Here is a 23,623-nt window from a genome sequence, read left to right on the forward strand (position 1 = left end):
CGTGGAGGCCTCGCTGGAAACCTCCCCGCCTGGGACCTTGAAGAGATCCAGCGAATTTGTTGGAGGCAGGGTGAGTGAAGCAAAGAGCCATCAAGCTATGCATGCGTGCACGGGTGCGGGAGTAGCGGAGTGAATAAATGCGTGAAGAGATGGGCCGGGCTGGAGAGGCTCAGTGGTTGAGGGTGGGCCTGTGAACCAGGAGGTCAGGGTTCTATTCCTGCTGGGGCACAGGCCCGGGTAGTGGCCTTGATCGCCAGTAGAGGGCCTGCAGGAGGCAGCGGACCCATGATTCTCTCTCATCGGGGATGTTTCTCTCTCTCTCTCTCTCTCTCTCTCTCCCTCTCCCTTCCTCTCTGACCTCAATAAAAGATTAAAACAAACAGAAACAGCAGGAGTGAATGAGATGGTGAATAAATGAATGAGATGGTGAATAAATGATGCGTGAAGGATGAGTGAATGAGTGAATGCATGCGTGAGTCAATGAATGAATGTGTGAATGAATAAATGAATGAGTGGACGCATGAGTGCATGGGTCAGTGAGTGGGTGAATGAATGAATGAGTGAATGTATATGTGCATGGGTCAGTGAGTGTGTGAATGAATGAATGCTTGAATACATCTGTGCATGGGTCAGTGAGTGTGTGAATGAATGAATGCGTGAATACATGTGTGCATGGGCCACTGAGTGGGTGAATGGATGAATGTATGAATACATGTGTGCATGGGCCAATGAGTGTATGAATGAATGAATGAGTGAATGTATATGTGCATGGGTCAGTGAGTGAGTGAATGAATGAATGCGTGAATACATGTGTGCATGGGCCACTGAGTGTGTGAATGAATGAATGTGTGAATACATGCGTGCATGGGTCAATGAGTGGGTGAATGAATGAATATGTGAATACATGCGTGCATGGGCCAATGAGTGGGTGAATGAATGAATGTGTGAATACATGTGTGCATGGGCCAATGAGTGTGTGAATGAATGAATACATGTGTGCATGACTCAATGAGTGTGTGAATGAATGAATGTGTGAATACATGTGTGCATGGGCCAATGAGTGGGTGAATGAATGAATATGTGAATACATGCGTGCATGGGCCAATGAGTGGGTGAATGAATGAATGTGTGAATACATGTGTGCATGGGCCAATGAGTGGGTGAATGTGTGAATACATGCGTGCATGAGTCAGTGAGTGTGTGAATGAATGAATACATGCGTGCATGAGTCAATGAGTGTGTGAATGATTGAATGAGTTAATGTATGTGTGCATGGGCCAATGAGTGTGTGAATGAATGAATATATGAATACATGTGTGCATGGGCCAATGAGTGTGTGAATGAATGAATGTGTGAATACATGCGTGCATGGGCCAATGAGTGGGTGAATGAATGAATGTGTGAATACATGCGTGCATGGGCCAATGAGTATGTGAATGAACGAATACATGCGTGCATGAGTCAATGAGTGGGTGAATGAATGTGTGAATACGTGCGTGTATCGATCAATACAGGGCACAGGGAGGATGCAGGCCAGGGTTGCAAGCCCTTAGACGTTATCCTGAGGTGAACTGATCTGATTGGCAGTCCTTGGCGAGTGGTTCGAATCAACCATCCACAACTGGACAGGCTGACGGGCAGGGATAGAAAATTGGGGTCCTGCCCTGACCGGTGTGGCTCAGTGGGTAGAGCGTGGGCATGCGGACTGAAGGGTCCCGGGTTCGATTCTGGTCAAGGGTATGTACCTTGGTTGCGGGCACATCCCCAGTAGGGGGTGTGCAGGAGGCAGCTGATCCATGATTCCCTCTCATCATGGATCTCTCTCTCTCTCTCCCTCTCCCTTCCTCTCTGAAATTAATTTAAATTTTTGAAGGGCTCTGCTCAGTTTGCTTGAGTGTCTATACGGCCTGCGGACTGAAGGGTCCCAGGTTCGATTCCGGTCAAGGGCACGTATCTCGGTTGCAGATCCACCCTGGCCCAGGCCCTGGTCGGGGCGCGTGCAGGAGGCAACCCATCGATGTGTTTCTCTCTCACACCGATGTTTCTCTCTGTCTTTCCCTCTCTCTTCCGCTCTCTCTAAAAAAATCAATGGGAAAATATCCTCAGGTGAGAAGAGAGAGAAAGAGAGAAAGAGAGAGAGAGAGAGAGAGAGAGAGAGAGAGAGAGAGACAAAAGCAGGCAATTATGTTCGGAACTCTGCCACCTCCATGACCTACAGCAGCGGTTCTCAACCTGTGGGTCGCGACCCCTTTGGGGGTCGAACGACCCTTTCCCAGGGCTCGCCTGAGACCGTCGGAAAACACATCTATAATCGCATATTGTTTTTGTGATCAATCACTGTGCTTTCATGATGGTCCATGTGTCACCATGAAAATCAATCCTGCAGATCAGATGTTTCCATGACGATTCGTCACAGCAGCCACATGACGGCGATGACGTAGCCACGAGAATAATGTTATGGTTGGGGGTCCCCACAGCATGAGGAGCTGTGTTCAAGGGCCGCGGCCTGAGGAAGGTTGAGAACCACTGATATAGATATAGATAAAGATATAGATATAGATATAGATATAGATATAGATATAGATATAGATATAGATATAGATATAGATATAGATATAGATATAGATATAGATATAGATATGGATATAGATGAATAGATAGATATAGATATAGATATAGGTATAGATATAGATATAGATATAGGTATAGATATAGATATAGATATAGATATAGATATAGATATAGATATAGATATAGATATAGATATAGATGATATAGATATAGATATAGATATAGATGATATAGATATGGATATGGATATGGATATAGATGAGTAGATATAGATATAGATATAGATATGGATATAGATGAATAGATAGATATAGATAAAGATATAGATATAGGTATAGATATAGATATAGATATAGATAGATGATATAGATATAGATATAGGTGATTTAGATATAGATATAGATATAGATATGGATATGGATATGGATATAGATGAATAGATAGATATAGATAGATATAGATATAGATATAGATATAGATATAGATATAGATATAGATATAGATATAGATATAGATATAGATATAGATGATATGGATATAGTGATGAAGCAGCAACGCAAATAATGTTATGGTTGGGGGTCCCCACAGCACGGGGAGCTGTATTCAAGGGTCGCAGCGTTAGGAAGGTTGAGAACCGCTGAGCTACAGGGACCTACGTGTTCCGACATGTCGTCCTTGTCCTGCAGGCTGGGCCCATGTCAACATTCCGGCTGGGCTACCTGCTCAGCAAATGTCACCTGAGGGGGAGGGGGAGGGGGGAGGGGGAGGGAGAGTCCTGTCCCCGTTGAACCAACCCAACTGCCCCAGCAGGTTCCTCCCCTGTCGCTTCTAGACCCTTCCGGGCAAACACCACCATCGTGTATTTATTTATTTTTAAAGTATTTTTATAGAGGAAGGGAGAGAGAGAGAGAAGGAGAGAGAGAGAGAGAGAGAGAGAGAGAGAGAGAGAGAGAGAGAGAGAGAGAGAGAGAAACATCCATGATGAGAGAGAACCATGGATTGGCCGCCTCCTGCACGCCCCCTGCTGGGGATGGAGCCCACAACCCGGGCATGTGCCCTTGACCGGGACTCGAACCCGGGACCCTGCAGTCCACAGGCTGATGCTCTATCCACTGAGCCACACCAGCCAGGGCGAGGTCTTTGTATTATTATGAAAGCAATTCTGAGCAACCCTCCCACCCCACTCCCACCCTGTGGACCTCTGGGTCTCAGCGACACCCCTCTAGGGTTCCACATCTCACATTTTGAGAACCAGTACAATTTAGGCTCCTGACGGGAGAGATTTTATATTTTCTTTTATTTTGGTTTTGAAGCTTAACATTCGAATATGTACCTTTAGCCCGGCCGGCGTGGCTCAGGGGTTGAGCGTCGACCTATGAACCAGGAGGTCTCGGTTCGATTCCCGGTCCAGGGCACAGGCCCAGGTTGAGGGCTCGATCCCCAGTAGGGGGCGTGCAGGAGGCGGCCGGTCCATGATTCTCTCTCATCATGGATGTTTCTCTCTCTAGCTCCCTCTCCTTCCTCTCTGAATTTCAAAAAGAATATATATATACCTTTACTTATGGTGCAAAACAATGAACAAAAAATAATTAAATGTAAAAATTTCATAAAACAACAAAAAAAATATGCAGCACCGAGAATTTTAAAGGGCTGAGAGGACATCGAGGGTGCTAAACCTCATTTGTAATGGGCGCAATGGGGTCTGGGTGTCTTCCCTCATCCATCAGACGGGGTTATTTTCTGGCTCAATGAGAAGAAGAGAGATAGATGATGGTGGGATGAATGGATAGATAGATAGATAGATAGATAGATAGATAATAGATTGATTGATAGATGATAGATAGATAGATAGACGATAGATAGATACATTGATAGAGATAGATAGATAGATAGATAGATAGATAGATAGATAGATAGATAGATGATAGATTAGATAGATGGTAGATAGATGATAGATAGATAATAGATTGATTGATAGATGATAGATAAATGGATATATAGATAAATGATAGATAGATAATTGGATGATAGATAGATAGATGATAGATAGATAAATAGATAAATGCATGATGGATGAGTGGGAGAATGTATGGATGATGGGTGGATGAATGGGTAGATAGATAATAGATTGATTGGTAGATGAGAGATAGATGATATATTAGATAGGTGGTAGATGATAGATAGATAATAGATTGATTGATAGAAGATAGATAAATGGATCGATACATAGATAGAGAGATGATAGATGATAGGTAGATAGGTAGGTAGGTAGATAGATAGATAGATAGATAGATAGATAGATAGATAGATAGATAGATAGAAGATGGGTGAGTGGGAGAATGGATGGATGATGTGTAGATGAATGGATAGATAGATATGGAGAGGATAGATGGAATGACAGGTGGATGAATGGATAGATGGATGGACAGATGGATGGATGGATAAATGAATGGATGGGAGGATGGACGGATAGATGGATGGATGGATGGATGGATGGATGGTTGGATGGGTGGATGATGGATGGATAGGTGGATGGGTGGATGGGTGGATGAATAGGTGGGTGGATGTATGAATGGATGGGGGGGTGGATGGATGGATGGGGGGGTGGATGGATGGACGGACAGATGGATGGGTGGATGGATGGATGGGTGGGTGGATGGGTGGACGGACAGATGGATGGGTGGATGGATGGATGGGTGGGTGGATGGGTGGATGGAGAGGGAGGGAGATACGGAGAGAGAGGAGAGAGGAGAGAGAGGAGAGAGATGGGGGAATAAGAAGTGCCTCATGGGAGGCCCAAGTTTCCCACGCTCAGCTCTCCTGACGCCTGGAGTTGGGTGCCTCTCAGATGTGGGGCGTCCCGTGCCCTCAGGGTGTTGATCAGCCTCCCTGGTCTCCACCCACCAACACGCCAGGAGCCAGACCTCTGTCCCAGTCGTAACAACTGAAAATGTCTCCACTAATCACACAGGATTGAGAAACTGCCCTGACGCCAGAGAGAGCCTGGCTGGGAGCCAGCTTGGGGCTGGAGCGAGGAGAACCCCCTCCAGGCCCCCCAGTAAGGAGATGGGAGCGAGCATTCCACCCTCCAGGACCGCCTGAAGCCTCTTCGAGGTTTGTCTCTCGGGGAGGTCTGTGTGGAACCATCGGGGATTAAATCCAGTGAGTGCAATCAGGTCTGCACCCTCGCGAGGCATGGCGTCTCTCCCTCGAGAAGTTCCCTAGCTGGTTAGCCGGGCAGAGGGCCACCCCCGCCGCCCTCCCTCTGGGCAGCTCCCTCTCGGCCACTTGGCCGCACTTCTCTCTCCACCAGTTGAGCCAACGAAACCTCTGGGGTCCTCTGTGTCCACGTCTCACCAGGAGCAAAGGTCAGGCCAGGCCGGGCACATCCTGGGACGTGCTTCTCCAGAGAGTGGACGTCTTCGCTGGGCATCGCAGGGTGTCTAGTGGCTTCCCAGGTCTCCAACCACCAGATGGATGGATGAAAGAGTGGACAGATGGATGGACGGATGGATGCATGCATGCATGCATGGATGAATGGATGGGTGGGTGGATGGATGGATGGATGATGGATGGATGGATGGATGGATGGATGGATGGATGGATGGATGGGAGGGAGGTAGGGAGGGAGGAAGGGAGGGAGGGAGGAAGGAATAAGTGGATGGATGGATGGATGGATGGATGGATGGATGGATGGATGGATGGAAGGATGAGTGAATGGATGGATGGATGGACAAATAGGATGGATAGATGGATGGGTGAATGGATGGGTGGGTGGGTGGATGGATGGATGGATGGATGGATGGATGGATGGATGGATGGGGGATGGATGGATGGATGGATGGATGGATGGATGGATGGATGGATAAGTGGGTGAATGGATGGATGGATGGATGGAGGATGGATGGAGGATGGATGGATGGATGGATGGATGGGGGATGGATGGATGGATGGATGGATGGATGGATGGATGGATGGATGGGTGGATGGATGGATGGATGGATGGATGGATGGATGGATGGGTGGGTGGATGGATGGATAGGTGGATGGGTGGGTGGATGGATGGATGGATGGATGGATGGATGGATGGATGGATAGGTGGGTGGGTGGATGGATGGATGGATGGATGGATGGATGGATGGATGGATGGATGGATAGAAGGATGAGTGAATGGATGAGTGGATGGATGAATGTTTGAAAGGATGAGTGGATGGATGGATGGATGGATGGATGGATGGATGGATGGATGGATAGGTAGACAGACTAAAAGACAGACAAAGTCCCTCACACTAAGACAGAACTTCTTGCCCTCAGCAATACTGACATTTGAGGCTGGATGATGTGAGATATGCGATTCTGTTTAAGACATCTCATCGGGATCATTTGTTGTTGGGGTTTCTGTGTGTGTGTGTGTGTTTTTTTAATATAAATTATTTTATAAAAGAAACATCAGAGATTTCCCCCCACGCAAGCCCCCAGCACATAACTAAACCTGCAAACGCTGTCTTAATTCACCATGTTCTTCCAACCTATCTATTATGGTTGTCTTTATCGATCAACACACAGAGATTTGTAACAATTTTTTTTTTGGCCGTTTTCCTTTTTTAAAAAATTTTATTGAATTTATGGGGGTCACATTGGGTTAATAAAATTATACAGGTTTCAAGTATACAAATCTAGGACACATCATCTGTCTATGGCATTGTCCGTCCACCAACCCAATCAAATCTCCTTCCCTCACCATTTATCTCTCCCACCTTTACCATTTTTCTATCATGATCATTAGCGTTCAGTTCTTTTTTCCAATAGTTTTTGCTTTCATCTCTCTCTCTCTCTCTCTCTCTCTCTCTCTCTCTCCCCCCCCCCCTCCCCGCCTTTGGAGACATAGACCCCAATCCAAAATGGAAGCCTGAACATTTGGCATTTTTAGGGAGTCCTCCTCATGAATTCCAGATTTCCAGGGATGTGTTCACTGTTTGGTTCTCACACACTCACGGCCAAGTCTACAAGTCCTACAAAACATTCATCGTCACGGAATCCAACGACAGTCATATGCCCCAATCACCCCCTTTCCTCTCCCCGAAAGGATCCGTAAAATACAAGCAAACAGCTGTGACGTTTCTTTCGATGTTGGAAGATGTAAGATGTTTTCTACTCCAGTACAAGGAGCAAGCATCCATGAAGAAAGCCCTACGTCGCGTTGAGCTACGGTACCTTCTGCGTATCAAACGCGATGAACTACACGAAAAGGCTGAGCACCTGATTTTAAAAAATCGCTATTTCTGTCCCGTAGTCGTCCCCAAAAAAGAGATTGAGCCCCGACCCCGTGTGGCTCAGTGGTTGAACACCAACCCATGAGCCAAGTGGTTGCTGGTTCGATTCCCACAGGCTCCATCCCCAGCAGGGGGCGTGCAGGAGGCAGGCGATCCATGATTCTCTCTCATCATCGATGTTTCTATCTCTCTTTCTCCCCCTCTGTTCCTCTCTCTCTAAAAATCAAGATCAATAAAGACTTTTTTTTAAAAGAAATTGAAAAGCATAAGATTTCACAGGATGGATGGATGGATGGATGGATGGATGGATGGATGGATGGACAGTTAGAAGGATGGATAGGTGGATGATGAATATATGAAAGGGTGAGTGGATGGATGGATGGATGGATGGATGGATGAGTGGATGGATTGAGTGGATGGATGGATGGATGGATGGATGGATGGATGGATGGATGGATGGATGGAAGGATGAGTGGATGGATGAATGGATGGACAGTTAGAAGGATGGATGGATGGATGGATGGATGGATGGATGGATGGATGGATGGATGGATGGATGAGTGGATGGATGAATGGATGGACAGTTGGATGGATGGATGGATGGATGGATGGATGGATGGATGGATGGAAGGATGAGTGGATGGACAGAAGGATGGATGGATGGATGGATGGATGGATGGATGGATGGATGGATGGATGGATGGATGGATGAGTGGATGGATGAATGGATGGACAGTTAGAAGGATGGATGGATGGATGGATGGATGGATGGATGGATGGATGGATGGAAGGATGCGTGGATGGATGGAAGGATGAGTGGATGGATGGAAGGATGATGGATAGGTATCCCTGCCCTGATTCTCTGAGAATGTTTTCACAGGAGATATTTTACCCTTAGAATCCTCCCCCCACCCCCAAATCCATTCTGTATGTCAGGCATCGGTGATGGGTGCCCAACCTCCATGTCACCCATCACTCATTCCCAGGTCACCCTCCACGCATTTCCACTCACGTAACCAAAGAACAGAACATCATTCTACTCCCCACCATGGGTTGTTGGCAACGCCGCCGAAAGCATCATTCTTGGTCTCCCAGGAGCCAGTCCCACCCCCGCCCCAGGGCCCTGGGCCTTTGGGCCGACATTCCGTCTTTTGGGACAAGGCACAGAGTGTGGAAAAGTCGGGAATGGAGTGCCCATCGGTAGACGAGTGGATCAAAACACACAAAACTGTGGTCCATCGACACCGTGGAATACTACGCAGCCGTGAAAAAGGTGGCTCGCTCAACCCTGGAGACAGCACAGAGGGCCCTGGAGGGCATGACGCTGAGCGCAACAAGCCCATCGGAGAAAGACACGGATCCCATGATCTTACTCCTACATGGGGTCTTAATTAACAACATACACGGACAAACAAAATAAGTCCAGAGACATGGAAGCAGGGAACAGAGTGAGGAATCACAGAGGGAAGGCGGGGGAGGGTGGGTGGGCGGGAAGAGACCCACCGAAGACCTTGAGTGCGTATACCCGTTGTACTGGTGGAAAAATGCGGATTTCGTCATCCAAGAAAACACAGGAATTCCAAGAGAAACATCAAAAGTGCTTTATGCAACGTCATGTCCATCGCTAGCTACACATTTCCCCCCATCTTTCAGGTGATCGGTGGATCCGTCCCAGTAGAACTTTTCCTGTTTTGGGGGCAGACCATTCAGAGACCCGATTTTCCCACTTCTTCGTACATGTGGACGTGCCTCTCAGAAGGTGTACGTGCCATCGCTCGGAACGAGTGGCCATCGGAAGGGGCCAGGTCTGGTGAACACGGCGGGTGGGTTCATACGTCCCAGGCCAGACCTTTTAACGTGTCTTTAGCTGGTTTTTGAAGTGGGCGGTGGCGCGTCCTCAGGAAGGAAGATGACTTTGCCGTGTCTTCTGGAACATTCTGGCCGTTTCACGATCATCACAGCCTGGTTCCGATCGACCTGGACGTTCTTTGTCTTTCGCCTCGAGATCGTCGCTTTTAACGCGTTTCAACCAGCGTGCACAAGGATCCGGAGATGGAGCGTGTGCACCGTAAGCTTTCCAAAGGATACGATCCCTTTCAGCAGCACTTTTCTTCAAAATAAATCAATGAATTAAGACTTCCCGCAAATCTCTCTCTCTCTCTCTCTTTTTTTTTTTTTTGGCACAAAATTCCACATTTTTAAGCATAAACATATCTATGATCTTAACACCTTCAGCAAAATTGACACAGGAAGCGTTGAAGGTTGTTGTCAATACAACAAAATACCACACGTATCAAATCGCAAATCTATCAACATACTAGAGGCCCGGTGCATGAAATTCGTGCACTTGGGGTTGGCGGAGTGTCCCTCAGCCCGGCCTGTTCCCTCTCGCAGTCCGGGAGCCCTCGGGGGATGTCCGACGGACGGCTTTAGTGAGCCCGGCTTCTGGCTGAGCGCACTGACCACCAGGGGGCAGCTCCCGCGTTGAGCGTCTGCCCCCTGGTGGTCAGTGCGCGTCATAGCGACCGGGCGTTCCGCCGTTTGGTCAATTTGCATATTAGCCTTTTATTACATAGCAGCGGTTCTCAACCTGTGGGTCGCGACCCCTCTGGGGGGTCGAACGACCCTTTCACAGGGGTCGCCTAAGACCGTCGGAAAACACATACGTAATTGCATATAGTTTTTGTGATTGATCACTGTGCTTTCGTGATGTTCCATTTGTAACCATGAAACTGGGGGTCACCACGACATGAGGAGCTGTATGAAAGGGTCGCGGCATGAGGAAGGTTGAGAGCCACTGTGATATAGGATGTGGAACTCCATCGATTGAGAAAAAATCTGCATTAGGAGCCGGTACACCTAGTATGCATAACCCGTGGGCACAGACAATAGGGGGTGGGGAAGGCCTGGGATGGGGGGTCGGAGGTGGGCTAGAAGGGGTTCAGTGGGGGTGGGGAGAGAGGGGAACATATGTAATACTTTCAACAAGAAAGATTTAAAAGAATCGGGTGGAATCGCGGCCCCAGGAGGTAGTGTCACAGTCGAGAACCGCGTCGAAAAATCTCTGTGTCTGAATGAATGAGTCAACAGAACAAATCCAATCATCTTGGGGACACCCCCCCCCCGCCGTCTCCCGCCCGGGTCCAACTGACTAACTTATCTACAGACACAGAGCCCGTCCAATGAGTGTGGAGGGGGGGTTGGGGTCGCTTTGAGGCCACCCATCGAGGTCCAAAGGGCGAGAAAACACTTTGGGGGGGGCGGGGGGGAGGTGACCGACACCAAGAATGAGATCGAGTTCCCACAGCAGCGACGGACGAGGGTGGCTGCCCGGTGTGATGTTTTTTCTCGGGGCGACCGCCCGGCGTCCCGATCACACGTGTTCGGGTTCTGTAAGAAAAGACGGCCGTGAGGACGTCGCAGCGGAGAAAGGAAAACCCTCCGGCCTGGCCAGGGCGGCTCAGTGGTTGAGCGTCGACCTAGGAACCAGGAGGTCCCGGGTTCGATTCCCGGCCAAGGGCACAGGCCCGGGTTGCGGGCTCGATCCCCAGTGTGGGGCGTGCGGGAGGCGGCCGGTCCATGATTCTCTCTCATCATGGATGCTTCTCTCTCTCTCCCTATCCCTTTCTCTCTGAAACCAATAGACATATTTTTTTTAAAAGGAAAAGAAAAATGCTACACATTGGTCTTAAAGCATTATTATCATTCTATCTTTCTAGAGTCCCGGCGCACAGAATCATGCACGCGTAGGGTTCCTGGGCCTGGCCTGCCATCTGGGCCACCTTTCGCCCACTCATCGCCACCCACCCCGTTTCCCATGGTTCCCCGTTCACCATGCTGTGGTCAGAGCCTGCGGGGTGTGGGTGGGGAGGGACCCAGAGGTGGTCAGTGAACCTCACAGCGACTGGTCGAGCGGTTGTCCTGGGCGATCTGGTCGCTGGCCTTTTATTATATAGGATAGTTGGGTTTTTTTAAAAAATATATTTTATTGATTTTTTTACAGAGAGGAAGGGAGAGGGATAGAGAGTTAGAAACATCGATGAGAGAGAAACATCGATCAGCTGCCTCCTGCACGCCCCCTACTGGGAAGTTGCCCGCAACCAAGGTACATGCCCTTGACCGGAATCGAACCCGGGACCCTTCAGTCTGCAGGCTGACGCTCTATCCACTGAGCCACACCGGTCAGGGCGATATAGGATAGTTTTTGAACATCCTAAATGACTCGAGTAACTCTATGCTTTTCGTTAAAACTAGCCCAGCCAGTGTGGCTCGGCAATTGAGTGTCAACCTATGAACCAGCAAGTCACAGTTCAATTCCCCGTTGGGGTACGTGTGGTCTCCATCCCCAGTAGGGGGCGTGCAGGAGGCAGTTGGTCAATGATTCTCTCTCATCATGGATGCTTCTCTCTCTCTCTCCCTCTCCCTTCCTCTCTGAAATCAACAAATATATTTATATATATTTTAAATAATATTTGTGCCCTGGCTGGTTTGGCTCAGTGGATAGAGCATTGGCCTGTGGACTGAAGGGTCCCAGGTTCGATTCCCAGTCAAGGGCACATGCCCAGGTTGCGGGCTCCATCCCCAGTGGGGAGCGTGCAGGAGGCAGCCGGTCCATGATTCTCACATTGATGTTTCTATCTCTATCTCCCTTCCTCTCTGAGATCAATGAAAATATATATTTAAAAATGATAATAATATTTGCACCCTGACCCAGTGTGGCTCCCTGGTTAGAATGTAGAATGTGGGTTTGATTCCAAGTCAAGGGCAGGCAAGAGACAACTGGTCCATGTTTCTCTCTCTCTCTCTCCCTCTCTCCCTGCCTCCCTCCCTCCCTTCCACTCTCTCTAAAAACAAATGGGAGAAAAAAACAAAAATTAATCCCTTAACTAGGCACGAAGGTCTCTATTGGACTTACCCAGAAATAACGTTGCTCATGAAAGATACCAGAAAGCATGTATTTTCTATAAATAGGAAAAAAATGGGGGTGGGGGGTGGAACTCACCATTTCCTCTAAAGCAATTTCTCCTCCTGTTGCGTTGGAAATAGCCGACCGCGGCCCCCACCAGCGTCACCACCACCACGGATACGATGGGAGACACGATTGTCGCTACCGTGTTTCCTGCAGGAGTCAAGGAAAAGCAAGATCGTCTGACAGGGGGGAAAAAATGGGGCCAGCAGGAACGCCGACACCCTAACTTAGCTCACCGTCACCCCCAGTCCGGGAACCAAATGGGTCTGACCGCTGGTCTCCCTGACCCTTAGATCCCTGCATAGAATTCATTCTTTACAAAAGAATGGATTCGTGTAGACGTGCCCGTCCGCTCTTCGGATAAATGGCTGTGTTTCAAGCCGCTGTGTGTCAGGACGCTTTGTTACGCAGCCGAACTAGCCGATACACCTTTTTCGATTAATTTTCTCCGCGGTCGCTCGGAGGGGAAACCTCACTCTAGACAACTGATACACCTTTTCCCGTTAATGCTTCACAAAGCAATGGTTGTGTTTCAAGCTGCTGTGTGTCAGGACGCTTTGTTACGCAGCAGAACGAACTGATACACTTTTGTGATTCATTCTTTACAAAACATGAATAGGGGCGGGCCCTTTTCCATCAAGCGTACAGGTAGTGTAGGTGTGCCCATCTGCTCATCGGATAAATGGCTGTGTTCCAAGCTACTGTGTTTCAGGATCCTTTGTTACACAGCGTAGCTGACCGATACACATTTTTCATTCATTTTCTCAGTGCTCACGGTGTGAAAACTTCACACTAGACAACTGATACACCTTTTTCATGAATTCTTTTTTTTAAAATATATTTGATTGATTTTATTTTATTTTTTAAATGTGTATTTTTATTGATTTCAGAGAGGAAGGGAGAGGGAGAGAGAGATAGAAACATCAATGATGAGAGAGAATCATTGATCGGCTGCCTCCTGGCACGCCCCACACTGGGGATCGAGCCAGCAACCCAGGCATGTGCTCTTGGCCAGAATCGAACCGGGGACCCTTCAGTCCTCAGGCTGACGCTCTACTCACTGAGCCAAACCAGCTAGGGCTTGATTTTATTTTTTAAGAGAGAGAGAGGAAGGGAGAGAGAGATAGAAACATCCCATGATGAGAGAGAATCATGGGTCAGCTGCCTCCTGCATGCCCCCCACAGGGGATCGAGCCCACAACCCTGGCATGTGCCCTGACTGGGAATCGAACCCGGGACCCTTCAATCCAAAGGTCGATGCTTTATCTGCTGATCCAAACCATCCAGGGATTTTTAAAAATTATTTTCAAAATATTAATAACTAGAGGCCCGGTGCATGAATTCATGCACCAGTGGGGTCCCTTGGCCTGGCCTACAAGATCGGGCTGAAACCGGCTCTCCGACATCCCCCGAGGGGTCCCGGATGGCGAGAGGGTGCAGGCCAGGCCGAGGGACCCCACGGGTGCACGATCGGGGCCGGGGAGGGACGCGGGAGGGCTCCAGGGCGTGTCTGGCCCATCTCACTCAGTCCCAATCAGCCGGACCCCAGCAGCAAGCTAACCTCGCACATCCCTGTATACAGGTGGGGTCCCTCAGCCTGGCCTGCACCCTCTCACATTCAGCCCAATGGCAGAATGACCGGTTGCTATGACACGCACTGACCACCAGGGGGCAGACGCTCAACCCAGGACAGCTGGCGAGCGCAGTGGCGGTGGCGAGAGCCTCTCTCACCTCCTGGGCAGTCGGACATCCCCCAAGGGCTCCCAGACTGTGAGAGGGCGCAGGCTAAGCTGAGGGATCCCCCCCCTGAGTGCACGAGGTGCATGCACCGGGCCTCTAGGTGAAAAATGAAAAGATGGGGCTGGGCTGCACCCATGAATTACCGTGCGGGTTGCCATACGTGTTGTAGCCGCCTCCACCTGTAATGGGAAAAGCATAGAGTCACGCGTGCACTGGAGGGGGCCAATCGCAGCCCCCAGTGTCCGACATCTCACCGTGGGGACTCGAATGGGGCATGAAGGGACCCGAAACACAGCGTGCACGTCGAGGGTCAGGGAACACGCACGCATGAGCAAAGACGTGCAAGACAGACAAGCACATAGATGTGCACACACGTGCACACACATGTAGGCATGTACACAGGCACCCATGTGTGTGTGTGCAAACTACATACACCCAAGTGCGTGCTTGCAAACCTCCTGCATGCATAGCACATGGGAACACACGTACATCCCTGCATGCATTGTGAGCTCACAAATGCCACATGCATGTGCGTGCATGCACAAACACACATGCACACATGCACAAATCAATGCCTATGTATGCATGTGTGAACTTACAAAAGCCACGTGCATACACACATGTGCACACTTGCACAAAACATGCATACATGCGTGCATGCATGTGTATGTTCACATATGCATGTGTGAATTGCAAAGACCGCATGACTGTGCAAATGTGTTGAACACATGTGAACATGTATGCAAATCAATGCTCACACATGTGTGTACACAATACATAGGCGTACATATGCACATGCAGCCACCAGCACATGCACACACACCCATACACACCCATGCACGTGTGTGTCCATAGCTACATCATGCACAGGGGCACACAAAGGCATGCACGCACACGCAATAACAGCGCAAAACAGGCCTCCATCCCTTTAAGCAACTAAGGCCTCGCCCGGCCAGTGTGGCTCAGTGTTTGAGCATCGACCTAGGAACCCGGAGGTCAGGGTTCAATTCCCAGTCAGGGCACATGCCCGAGTTGCAGGCTCCATCCCCAGTAGGGGGCGTGCAGGAGGCAGCCGATCCATGACTCTCTCTCATCATTCATGTTTCTCTCTCTCTCTCCCTTCTTCTGTGAAATCGATACAAACATATTTTTTTGCAAAAGCAACAACGAAATCGCATGCAAAGCAGGGGCCCAGATGGCGACTCAGATCCCCGTGCGAAAGGCGCAGACAAAAAGGGGTATAGAGTCCCCTCTCCTCCCCACCCCCAGCACCCAGGGGGCGGTGTGTCAGCTCTCCAAAGACACCCTCGCCCCTCGCGGCTGGGCGGACACCACGCCTTTACCATAATTATATCCATTCGAGCTGGGTCTATTGCGCCCTCCACCTGCAGGACAGAAAGGGCCCGTGAGGCACCGGGCAAGGCCCCGGGGACACCCAGAGAGGCAGCCCATACGTGGAAGACAGGAACCCCGGAAAGAAAGATGCTGGGAAAAGTCACCAGGGCATCCGATCGGAAGACACAGTCACCCTCCAGCCCCCGCCCTTTCTGGTCACGCCCAGGAGACCCCGTGGAGATGGAGGCGCTTGGTCCCGCCCCCAAAAGGCGGGGCCTGCCTCAGCCGCATGCACATTTGCTCTCTGAATGGCCGCGAGGCGCAAAAGCCCACCAGATGCGTCCAAAACACATGATGCATCGTCATCAGGGCCAATGAAAACGAAGAGATGCCGGCCGGTGTGGCTCAGAGGTTGAGCGTCGACCTATGAACCAGGGGGTCACGGGTTCGAGTCCCGGTCAAGGACACATGCCCAGGTTGCAGGCTCCATCCCCAACCAGTAGGGGGCGTGCGGGAGGCAGCCGATCCATGATTCTCTTTTATCATCAATGTTTCTCTCTCTCTCTCTCTCCCTTTCTCTGAAATCAATAAAAATAAATATGTATATATTTTAAAAGCAAACTAAGAGAGATCTTTACACATTTTGTTATGTCTGCAGAGAGACATGTAAAGAATGATTGGAGATTTGCAAAAAAATTTTAAAAGTGCTCGATGCTAAATATTGCTCCTTTTGCTGAATTTTTAAAAAATATTTTTTTATTGATTTCAGAGAGGAAGGGAGAGAGGAAGAGAGAGAGAAACATCCATCATGAGAGAGAATCACAGATCGGCCGCCTCCTGCACGCCCCCAACTGGGGATCGAGCCCGCAACCCGGGCCTGTGCCCTTGACCGGGAATCGAACCCGGGACCCTTCAGTCTGCCGGCCGACGCTCTACCCACTGATCCACACCAGCCAGGGCTCCTTTCGTTGAATTTTATTTTATTCTTTCAGCCGGAGAAAGACGCGTATCCCATGACCTCACTCCTAATTGGGATCTAATGAACCAGATAAGCTGATGAACAAAATAGACCCAGAGACATAGAAGCATGAACGGAGTGCAGAATCTCAGAGGGAAGGCGGGGGAGGGTGGGTGGGTGGGAAGAGACCAACCAATGACCTTGTATGTATCGATGCATCACATGTGGACACAGACAATAGGGGGGTGAGGGCCTGGGGGTGGGGGGCAGGAGTGTGGAGGGGGGGATCAATGGGGGTAATACTTTCGACAATACACATACATTTTTTAAAAAAATATATTAAAATTAAAATTAAACTATAGACCAGCAATGGCGAACCTTTTGAGCTCGGCCTGCCAGCATTTTGAAAAGCCCTCACTTAACTCTGGTGCCGTGTCACCTATAGAGATTGTTTGATCTTTGCGACCACAGTAAAATAAAGACGTATATTTTTGATATTTATTTGGTATATTTCAGTGCCATTGAACCAAGAAAAATCAGCCAAAAGAATGAGTTCGCGTGTCGCCTCTGACACTTATATTTTTGATATTTATTTGATATATTTCAGTGCCACTGAACCAAGAAAAATCAGCCAAAAAAATGAGTTCGCGTGTCATAGGTTCGCCATCCCTGCTATAGACCCATATGTCTCATGCGTCCGGCTTGTACAATGGCTTTGTAAAATAGGAGCCATTCAAATCCAGCAAAAAAGTAAGAAAAAAGACGGTATATATCAGCGATATGTCATCCACAACACAATGAATCTATGACCGGCCGGCCTGGCTCAGTGGTTAGAGCGTCGACCTGTGAACCAGGAGGTCCAGGTTCGATTCCCGGTCAAGGGCACACGCCCGGGTTGCGGGTTCGATCCCCAACCAGCAGGGGGCGTGCGGGAGGCAGCCGGTCCATGATTCTCTCTCCTCATGGATGTTCCTCTCCCTCTCACCCTCTCCTTTCTTCTCCGAAATCAATAAAAATATGTTTTAAAAATATATAGGGTGTCCCAAAATTGACGCAAGATTTGAATTTTGCGTGAGCATTAACAACGACAATGAAAACAAAATAAAAGCCTAATTATTCTTGGTTGATTGAATCAGATTCTAGTATCTATTGCCCTTCGACGTCAATCAATCCCTTCGATTCGATCAGCATCACCCAGTACCAATGATGGCCCAGGAGCCGGGACAGGGAAGACCAATGAAGACCGCGGCTTTGTGTCTGTGCCAGCAAAGACGGGGAGGCCATGGACCTGATGTGCTGTTCCATCCATAAACCCTAGACTGTCTCCTTTACGAATCAATAAAAAATTTACAGTTTTTAATTATAAACCTGCGTTTTCTATCAAAATTACTTCTTGTGTGAATTTTGGGACATCCTTTGTATATATACACTATATACATATCCCATGTTCAAAGGCTGTTAAATTTCAACAAATGAGTGCATATGTGCCAGCAAAGCCGTGGACGCCATTGACCTTATGTGCTATTCCATACATAACCCTAGACGGTGTGCTTTATGAATCAATAAAAAAATTACAGGTTTCCATGATAAGTCTGTGTTTTCCATCAAAATTACTTCTTGCGTGAATTTTGGGACACCCTATATCTAGAGACAATACCAACACCCAAGACCCCAGGAACAAGGCATTGTGGGAGCCCAACCGGGAGCTATGGCTGGATATACTCCCCCAATTGTACCGCCCACCGCCCTCTGGGGGCCCCCGGAAGTGGGGTGTACCGTGGGAGCCTCCGTAGCCGTCATTACTGTAGCCACCGCCACCTGCAGGAGAGAAGAAGATGGAAGGAAGGACCATTTTGCCTGCACAGGTTTTACCTGACGGCACAAAGCCACACCCAAGAGTCACCCCCAAAGGGAACCCCCTCCGGTGGCCAGGGGTCCCCCCATGTCATGGCTTCCCGGTCGCAGGCTCAGCTCCCAGCCAAGGGCACGGACGCAGGTGGTGGGTGCGATCACAGGTCCCGGTTGTGGCCTGTGCAGGAGGCAACCCATCGATGTCTCTCTCTCTCTCTCCCTCCTCCCTTCCACTCTCTCCAAAAATTAATGGGGGGCAGGGGAGTGGCCTCCGGACATATCTGGAGGTTGTCCAGTTCGACATAATGGGGTGTTTTAGACCCTAAGAATTTATATACACACACTAGAGGCTCAGTGCACGAATTCATGCAGAAGTTCCGTCCCTCGGCCTGGCCAGCGATTGGGGCCAATGGGGGTGGGGAGGGGCGGCCAGCTTGGGGGAGGGGCCGCGGAGGTTGGCTGTGGGAGCGGGCTGGCCACCAGGGGGCAGCTCCTGCATTGAGCGTCTGCCCCCTGGTGGTCAGTGTGTGTCATAGCGGCCAGACGACCGGTCGTTGAGTCGTTCGGTCATTCGGTCGCTTAGGTTTTTATATATAGATATATAGATAGATAGATAGATAGATAGATAGATAGATAGATAGATAGATAGATAGATAGACAGACAGATAGATAGATAGATATGGTGTCGGAGAAGATGTATACACACATTTCTAATAATTGTCAGTAAAGGCAGTGAGGATGAGAGGGCACTAGAGGCCCAGTGCACGAATTCATGCACAAGTTACGTCCCTCGAACTGGCCAGCGATTGGGGCCATGGGGGTGGGGAGGGGCGGCCAGCTGGGGGGAGGGGCCGCGGGAAGTTGGCTGCGGGAGCGCGCTGACCACCAGGGGCAGCTCCTGCATTGAGCGTCTGCCCCCTGGTGGTCAGTGTGTGTCATAGCGGCCAGACGACCGGTCGTTGAGTCGTTCGGTCATTCGGTCGCTTAGGTTTTTATATATAGATATATAGATAGATAGATAGATAGATAGATAGATAGATAGATAGATAGACAGACAGACAGACAGACAGACAGACAGATAGATAGATAGATAGATAGATAGATAGATAGATAGATAGATATGGTGTCGGAGAAGATGTATACACACATTTCTAATAATTGTCAGTAAAGGCAGTGAGGATGAGAGGGCATTTCATTTTCAACATTGAGCTATGAGCTGCTAAAGTCTAGGTACATTTTTTGGGAAACCCCGTGTGTATGTATATATCTATATCTGTATCTATATCTATATCTATATCTCTATACCCATACCCATACCTGTATCTATACGATATCTATATCTATGTCTATATCTTTATCTATATCTATATCTCTATACCCATACCCATACCTGTATCTATACTATATCTATATCTATGTCTATATCTTTATCTATATCTATATCTCTATACCCATACCCATACCCATACCCATACCTGTATCTATACTATATCTATATCTATGTCTATATCTTTATCTATATCTATATCTCTATACCTATACCCATACCCATACCCATACCTGTATCTATACTATATCTATATCTATGTCTATATCTTTATCTATATCTATATCTCTATACCCATACCCATACCCATACCCATACCTGTATCTATACTATATCTATATCTATGTCTATATCTTTATCTATATCTATATCTCTATACCTATACCCATACCCATACCCATACCTGTATCTATACTATATCTATATCTATATCTATATCTTATCTATATCTATATCATCTGTATATCTATATCATCTGTATATCTATATCTATATCTATATCTATATCTATATCTATATCTATATCTATATCTATATCCCTATACCTATACCCATACCCATACCCATACCTGTATCTATACTATATCTATATCTATATCTGTATCTGTATCTATATCTATATCTATCTCTATCTCTATCTCTATCTCTATGTATATCTATATCTATATCTATATCTATATATATACCTATACCCATACCCATACCCAAACCCATATTTATACTATATCTATATCTATACCCATACCCATATCTATAGCTATACTATATATCTATATCTATATCTATATCTATATCTATATCTATATCTATATCTATATCTATATCTATATCTATACCTATATCTATATATCTATATCTATATCTATATCTATGTCTATGTCTATATCTATATCTACGCTATATCAATAGCATCTACATATCAATATCTATTTATCCATATCTATGCATCTATATTGATAGATATCGATATATAGACATAGATATTCAGAGATATACACACACACACACACATACTCACAGACCCACTAGCACCTAAAGGCTGGTGTGCATACTCGGCCGGTGTGGCTCAGTGGTTGAGCATCGACCTATGAACCAGGAGGTCAGGGTTCGATTCCCTGTCAAGGGCACATGCCCGAGTTGCGGGCTCCCTCACCAACCAGCAGGGGGCGTGCAGGAGGCAGCCGGTCCATGATTCTCTCTCCTCATGGATGTTTCTCTCTCCCTCTCCCTCTCCCTTCCTTTGGCCAAGTCCCGAACCTCCAGGTGCACAGCCCGCACCCCAAGGGGCAGGTAGGACGGGGAGACCCCACCCCAGCATCTCCCACAGGGGCTCAGGGTGCACCAGGCGGGGACCTTGGGCCCCGGGCACCCACCTCGTCGGTCGGAGAAGCGCACACATACCTGCCGGCGGCCTGGGCTTGGGCCTGGGCGGGTATCGGCCGTCATCGGTATCACTGATGTAACCTGTGGAGGGAAAGACAGGACCGTTCCCCAAATGCTCTCCAGAAACCCCTCTTGCCCTGCCGGTGTTGCTCAGTGGTTGGACATCGACCTGTGAACCAGGAGTTCAGGGTTCGATTCCCGGTCAAGGGCACAGGCCCGGGTTGCGGGCTCGATCCCCAGTCGGAGGCGTGCAGGAGGCGGCCGGTCCATGGTTCTCTCTCATCATGGATGTTTCTCTCTCTCTCCCTCCCTCTCCCATCCTCTTTGAAGTCAATTAAAAATATATTTTTTAATTAAAAATAAAAAATCTATCCTAATAAAAGGGAAATATGCTAATTAGACTGGATAGATACGACGTCTTCTGGACGTCATTCTGGACAAAGCCACGGTGGTGGGGCTGAGGCAGAGGTGGTTAGGGGCGACCAGGCCGGCAGGGGAGGGCAGTTGGGGGCGATCAGGCTGGCAGGGGAGGGCAGTTAGGGGCGATCAGGCCGACAGGGGAGGGCAGTTAGGGGCGATCAGGCTGGCAGGGGAGGGCAGTTAGGGGCGATCAGGCTGGCAGGGGAGGGCAGTTAGGGGCGATCAGGCCAGCAGGGGAGGGCAGTTAGGGGCGATCAGGCCGGCAGGGGAGGGCAGTTAGGGGCGATCAGGCCGGCAGGGGAGGGCAGTTAGGGGCGATCAGGCTGGCAGGGGAGGGCAGTTAGGGGCGATCAGGCTGGCAGGGGAGGGCAGTTAGGGGCGATCAGGCCGGCAGGGGAGGGAAGTTAGGGGCGATCAGGCCGGCAGGGGAGGGAAGTTAGGGGCGATCAGGCCGGCAGGGGAGGGAAGTTAGGGGCGATCAGGCCGGCAGGGGAGGGAAGTTAGGGGCGATCAGGCCGGCAGGGGAGGGAAGTTAGGGGCGATCAGGCCGGCAGGGGAGGGAAGTTAGGGGCGATCAGGCCGGCAGGGGAGGGAAGTTAGGGGCGATCAGGCCGGCAGGGGAGGGAAGTTAGGGGCGATCAGGCCGGCAGGGGAGGGCAGTTAGGGGCGATCAGGCCGGCAGGGGAGGGCAGTTAGGGGCGATCAGGCCGGCAGGGGAGGGCAGTTAGGGGCGATGAGGAATGGAAGGCAGGCGAACAGTCAGTAGCCAGCAGACCCAGATTGTGAAAGGGATGTATGATTGTTGATTTAGGGCTGATCCCCAAGTGGCCCTGGATTAGAGACGGTGCTGGCCGGCCTGAGAGCCACCCCCCTCCCCTGCACAGGAATTTCGTGCACCAGGCCTCTAGTCAATAAATAAAATGAAATGAGCCCTGGCCGGTGTGGCTCAGTGGGTAGAGCGTCGGCCTGTGGACTGAAGGGTCCCGGGTTCGATTCCCAGTCAGGGGCACGTACCTCGGTTGCAGGCCCCTCCCGGCCCAGGGCCTGGTCGGGGCGCGTGCAGGAGGCAACCCATCGGTGTGTCTCTCTCACATCGATGTTTCTCTCTGTCTCTCCCTCTCTCTCTTAAAATCAATATGAAAATATCCCGGGTTGAGGATTAACAGGAACAATGACCAAAATGAAATGAGCCCCACTAATCACTGTCCTTACCTCCCCCGTCGGGGTAGCCAGGCTGTGGCCGAGGGGGCGGTGGCTTTGGTCTTGGGTAGATATCTGTGGGAAGATGCAAAGGTCAATTTAGGAAGCTAAGGACGGACACCCTCCAACGATGAACCAATCACGCCATCGATCGGTCCGAAGCACAGAGCAATGTCATAGGGGATTCGTAGTGGCTGCTCACAGCACCCCTTTCGAAAACCAGATATGGCCCTGGCCGGTGTGGCTCAGTGGATAGAGCGTCGGCCTGCGGACGGAAGGGTCCCGGGTTCGATTCCGGTCAAGGGCATGGACCTCGGTTGCGGGCACATCCCCAGTGGGGGGGCGTGCAGGAGGCAGCTGATCGATGCTTCTCTCTCATCGATGTTACTAAGTCTCTGTCCCTCTCCCTTCCTGTCTGTAAAAATATCAATAAAATACATTAAAAAATAATAATTAATAAATAAAAATCAGATATTTATGCCCTGGCTGGTGTGGTTCAGTGGATAGAGCATCAGCCTGCAAACTGCAAGGTCCCGGGTTCGATTCCTGGTCAAGAGCATATGCCTGGGTTTCGGGCTCGATCCCCAGTAGGGGGC

General features: G+C 49.3%; 1 protein-coding gene and 1 long non-coding RNA gene across 12 annotated transcripts in view; both read right to left on the bottom strand.

The window, feature by feature from the left end:
- Positions 1-9,421: 9,421 nt before the first annotated feature.
- Positions 9,422-23,623, bottom strand: part of LOC132224887 (uncharacterized) — a 133,035-nt gene continuing 118,833 nt past the window's right edge. Inside the window, exon 2 of the long non-coding RNA XR_009450755.1 lies at positions 9,422-10,434. This is a non-coding gene — a long non-coding RNA (uncharacterized LOC132224887). The remainder of the gene's footprint in view (positions 10,435-23,623) is intronic.
- XG (Xg glycoprotein (Xg blood group)) overlaps positions 11,102-23,623 on the bottom strand; it is a 33,611-nt gene continuing 21,089 nt past the window's right edge. For 4 of the 11 annotated variants that reach the window (XM_059680019.1, XM_059680021.1, XM_059680015.1 and 1 more), the window contains 7 exons: positions 23,040-23,102; positions 21,426-21,488; positions 18,623-18,664; positions 15,897-15,938; positions 14,697-14,732; positions 12,847-12,963; positions 11,102-11,234 (listed from right to left, as the gene is read on the bottom strand). In XM_059680019.1, the coding sequence (XP_059536002.1) occupies positions 11,218-11,234; positions 12,847-12,963; positions 14,697-14,732; positions 15,897-15,938; positions 18,623-18,664; positions 21,426-21,488; positions 23,040-23,102 (380 nt within the window). In that variant the 3' untranslated portion in view covers positions 11,102-11,217. The remainder of the gene's footprint in view (positions 11,235-12,846; positions 12,964-14,696; positions 14,733-15,896; positions 15,939-18,622; positions 18,665-21,425; positions 21,489-23,039; positions 23,103-23,623) is intronic. The other 7 variants (XM_059680017.1, XM_059680018.1, XM_059680016.1 and 4 more) reach the window with 7 other exon arrangements.

This window comes from Myotis daubentonii, chromosome X (genome assembly GCF_963259705.1).
Source record: "Myotis daubentonii chromosome X, mMyoDau2.1, whole genome shotgun sequence".
Classification (NCBI taxonomy): domain Eukaryota; kingdom Metazoa; phylum Chordata; class Mammalia; order Chiroptera; family Vespertilionidae; genus Myotis; species Myotis daubentonii.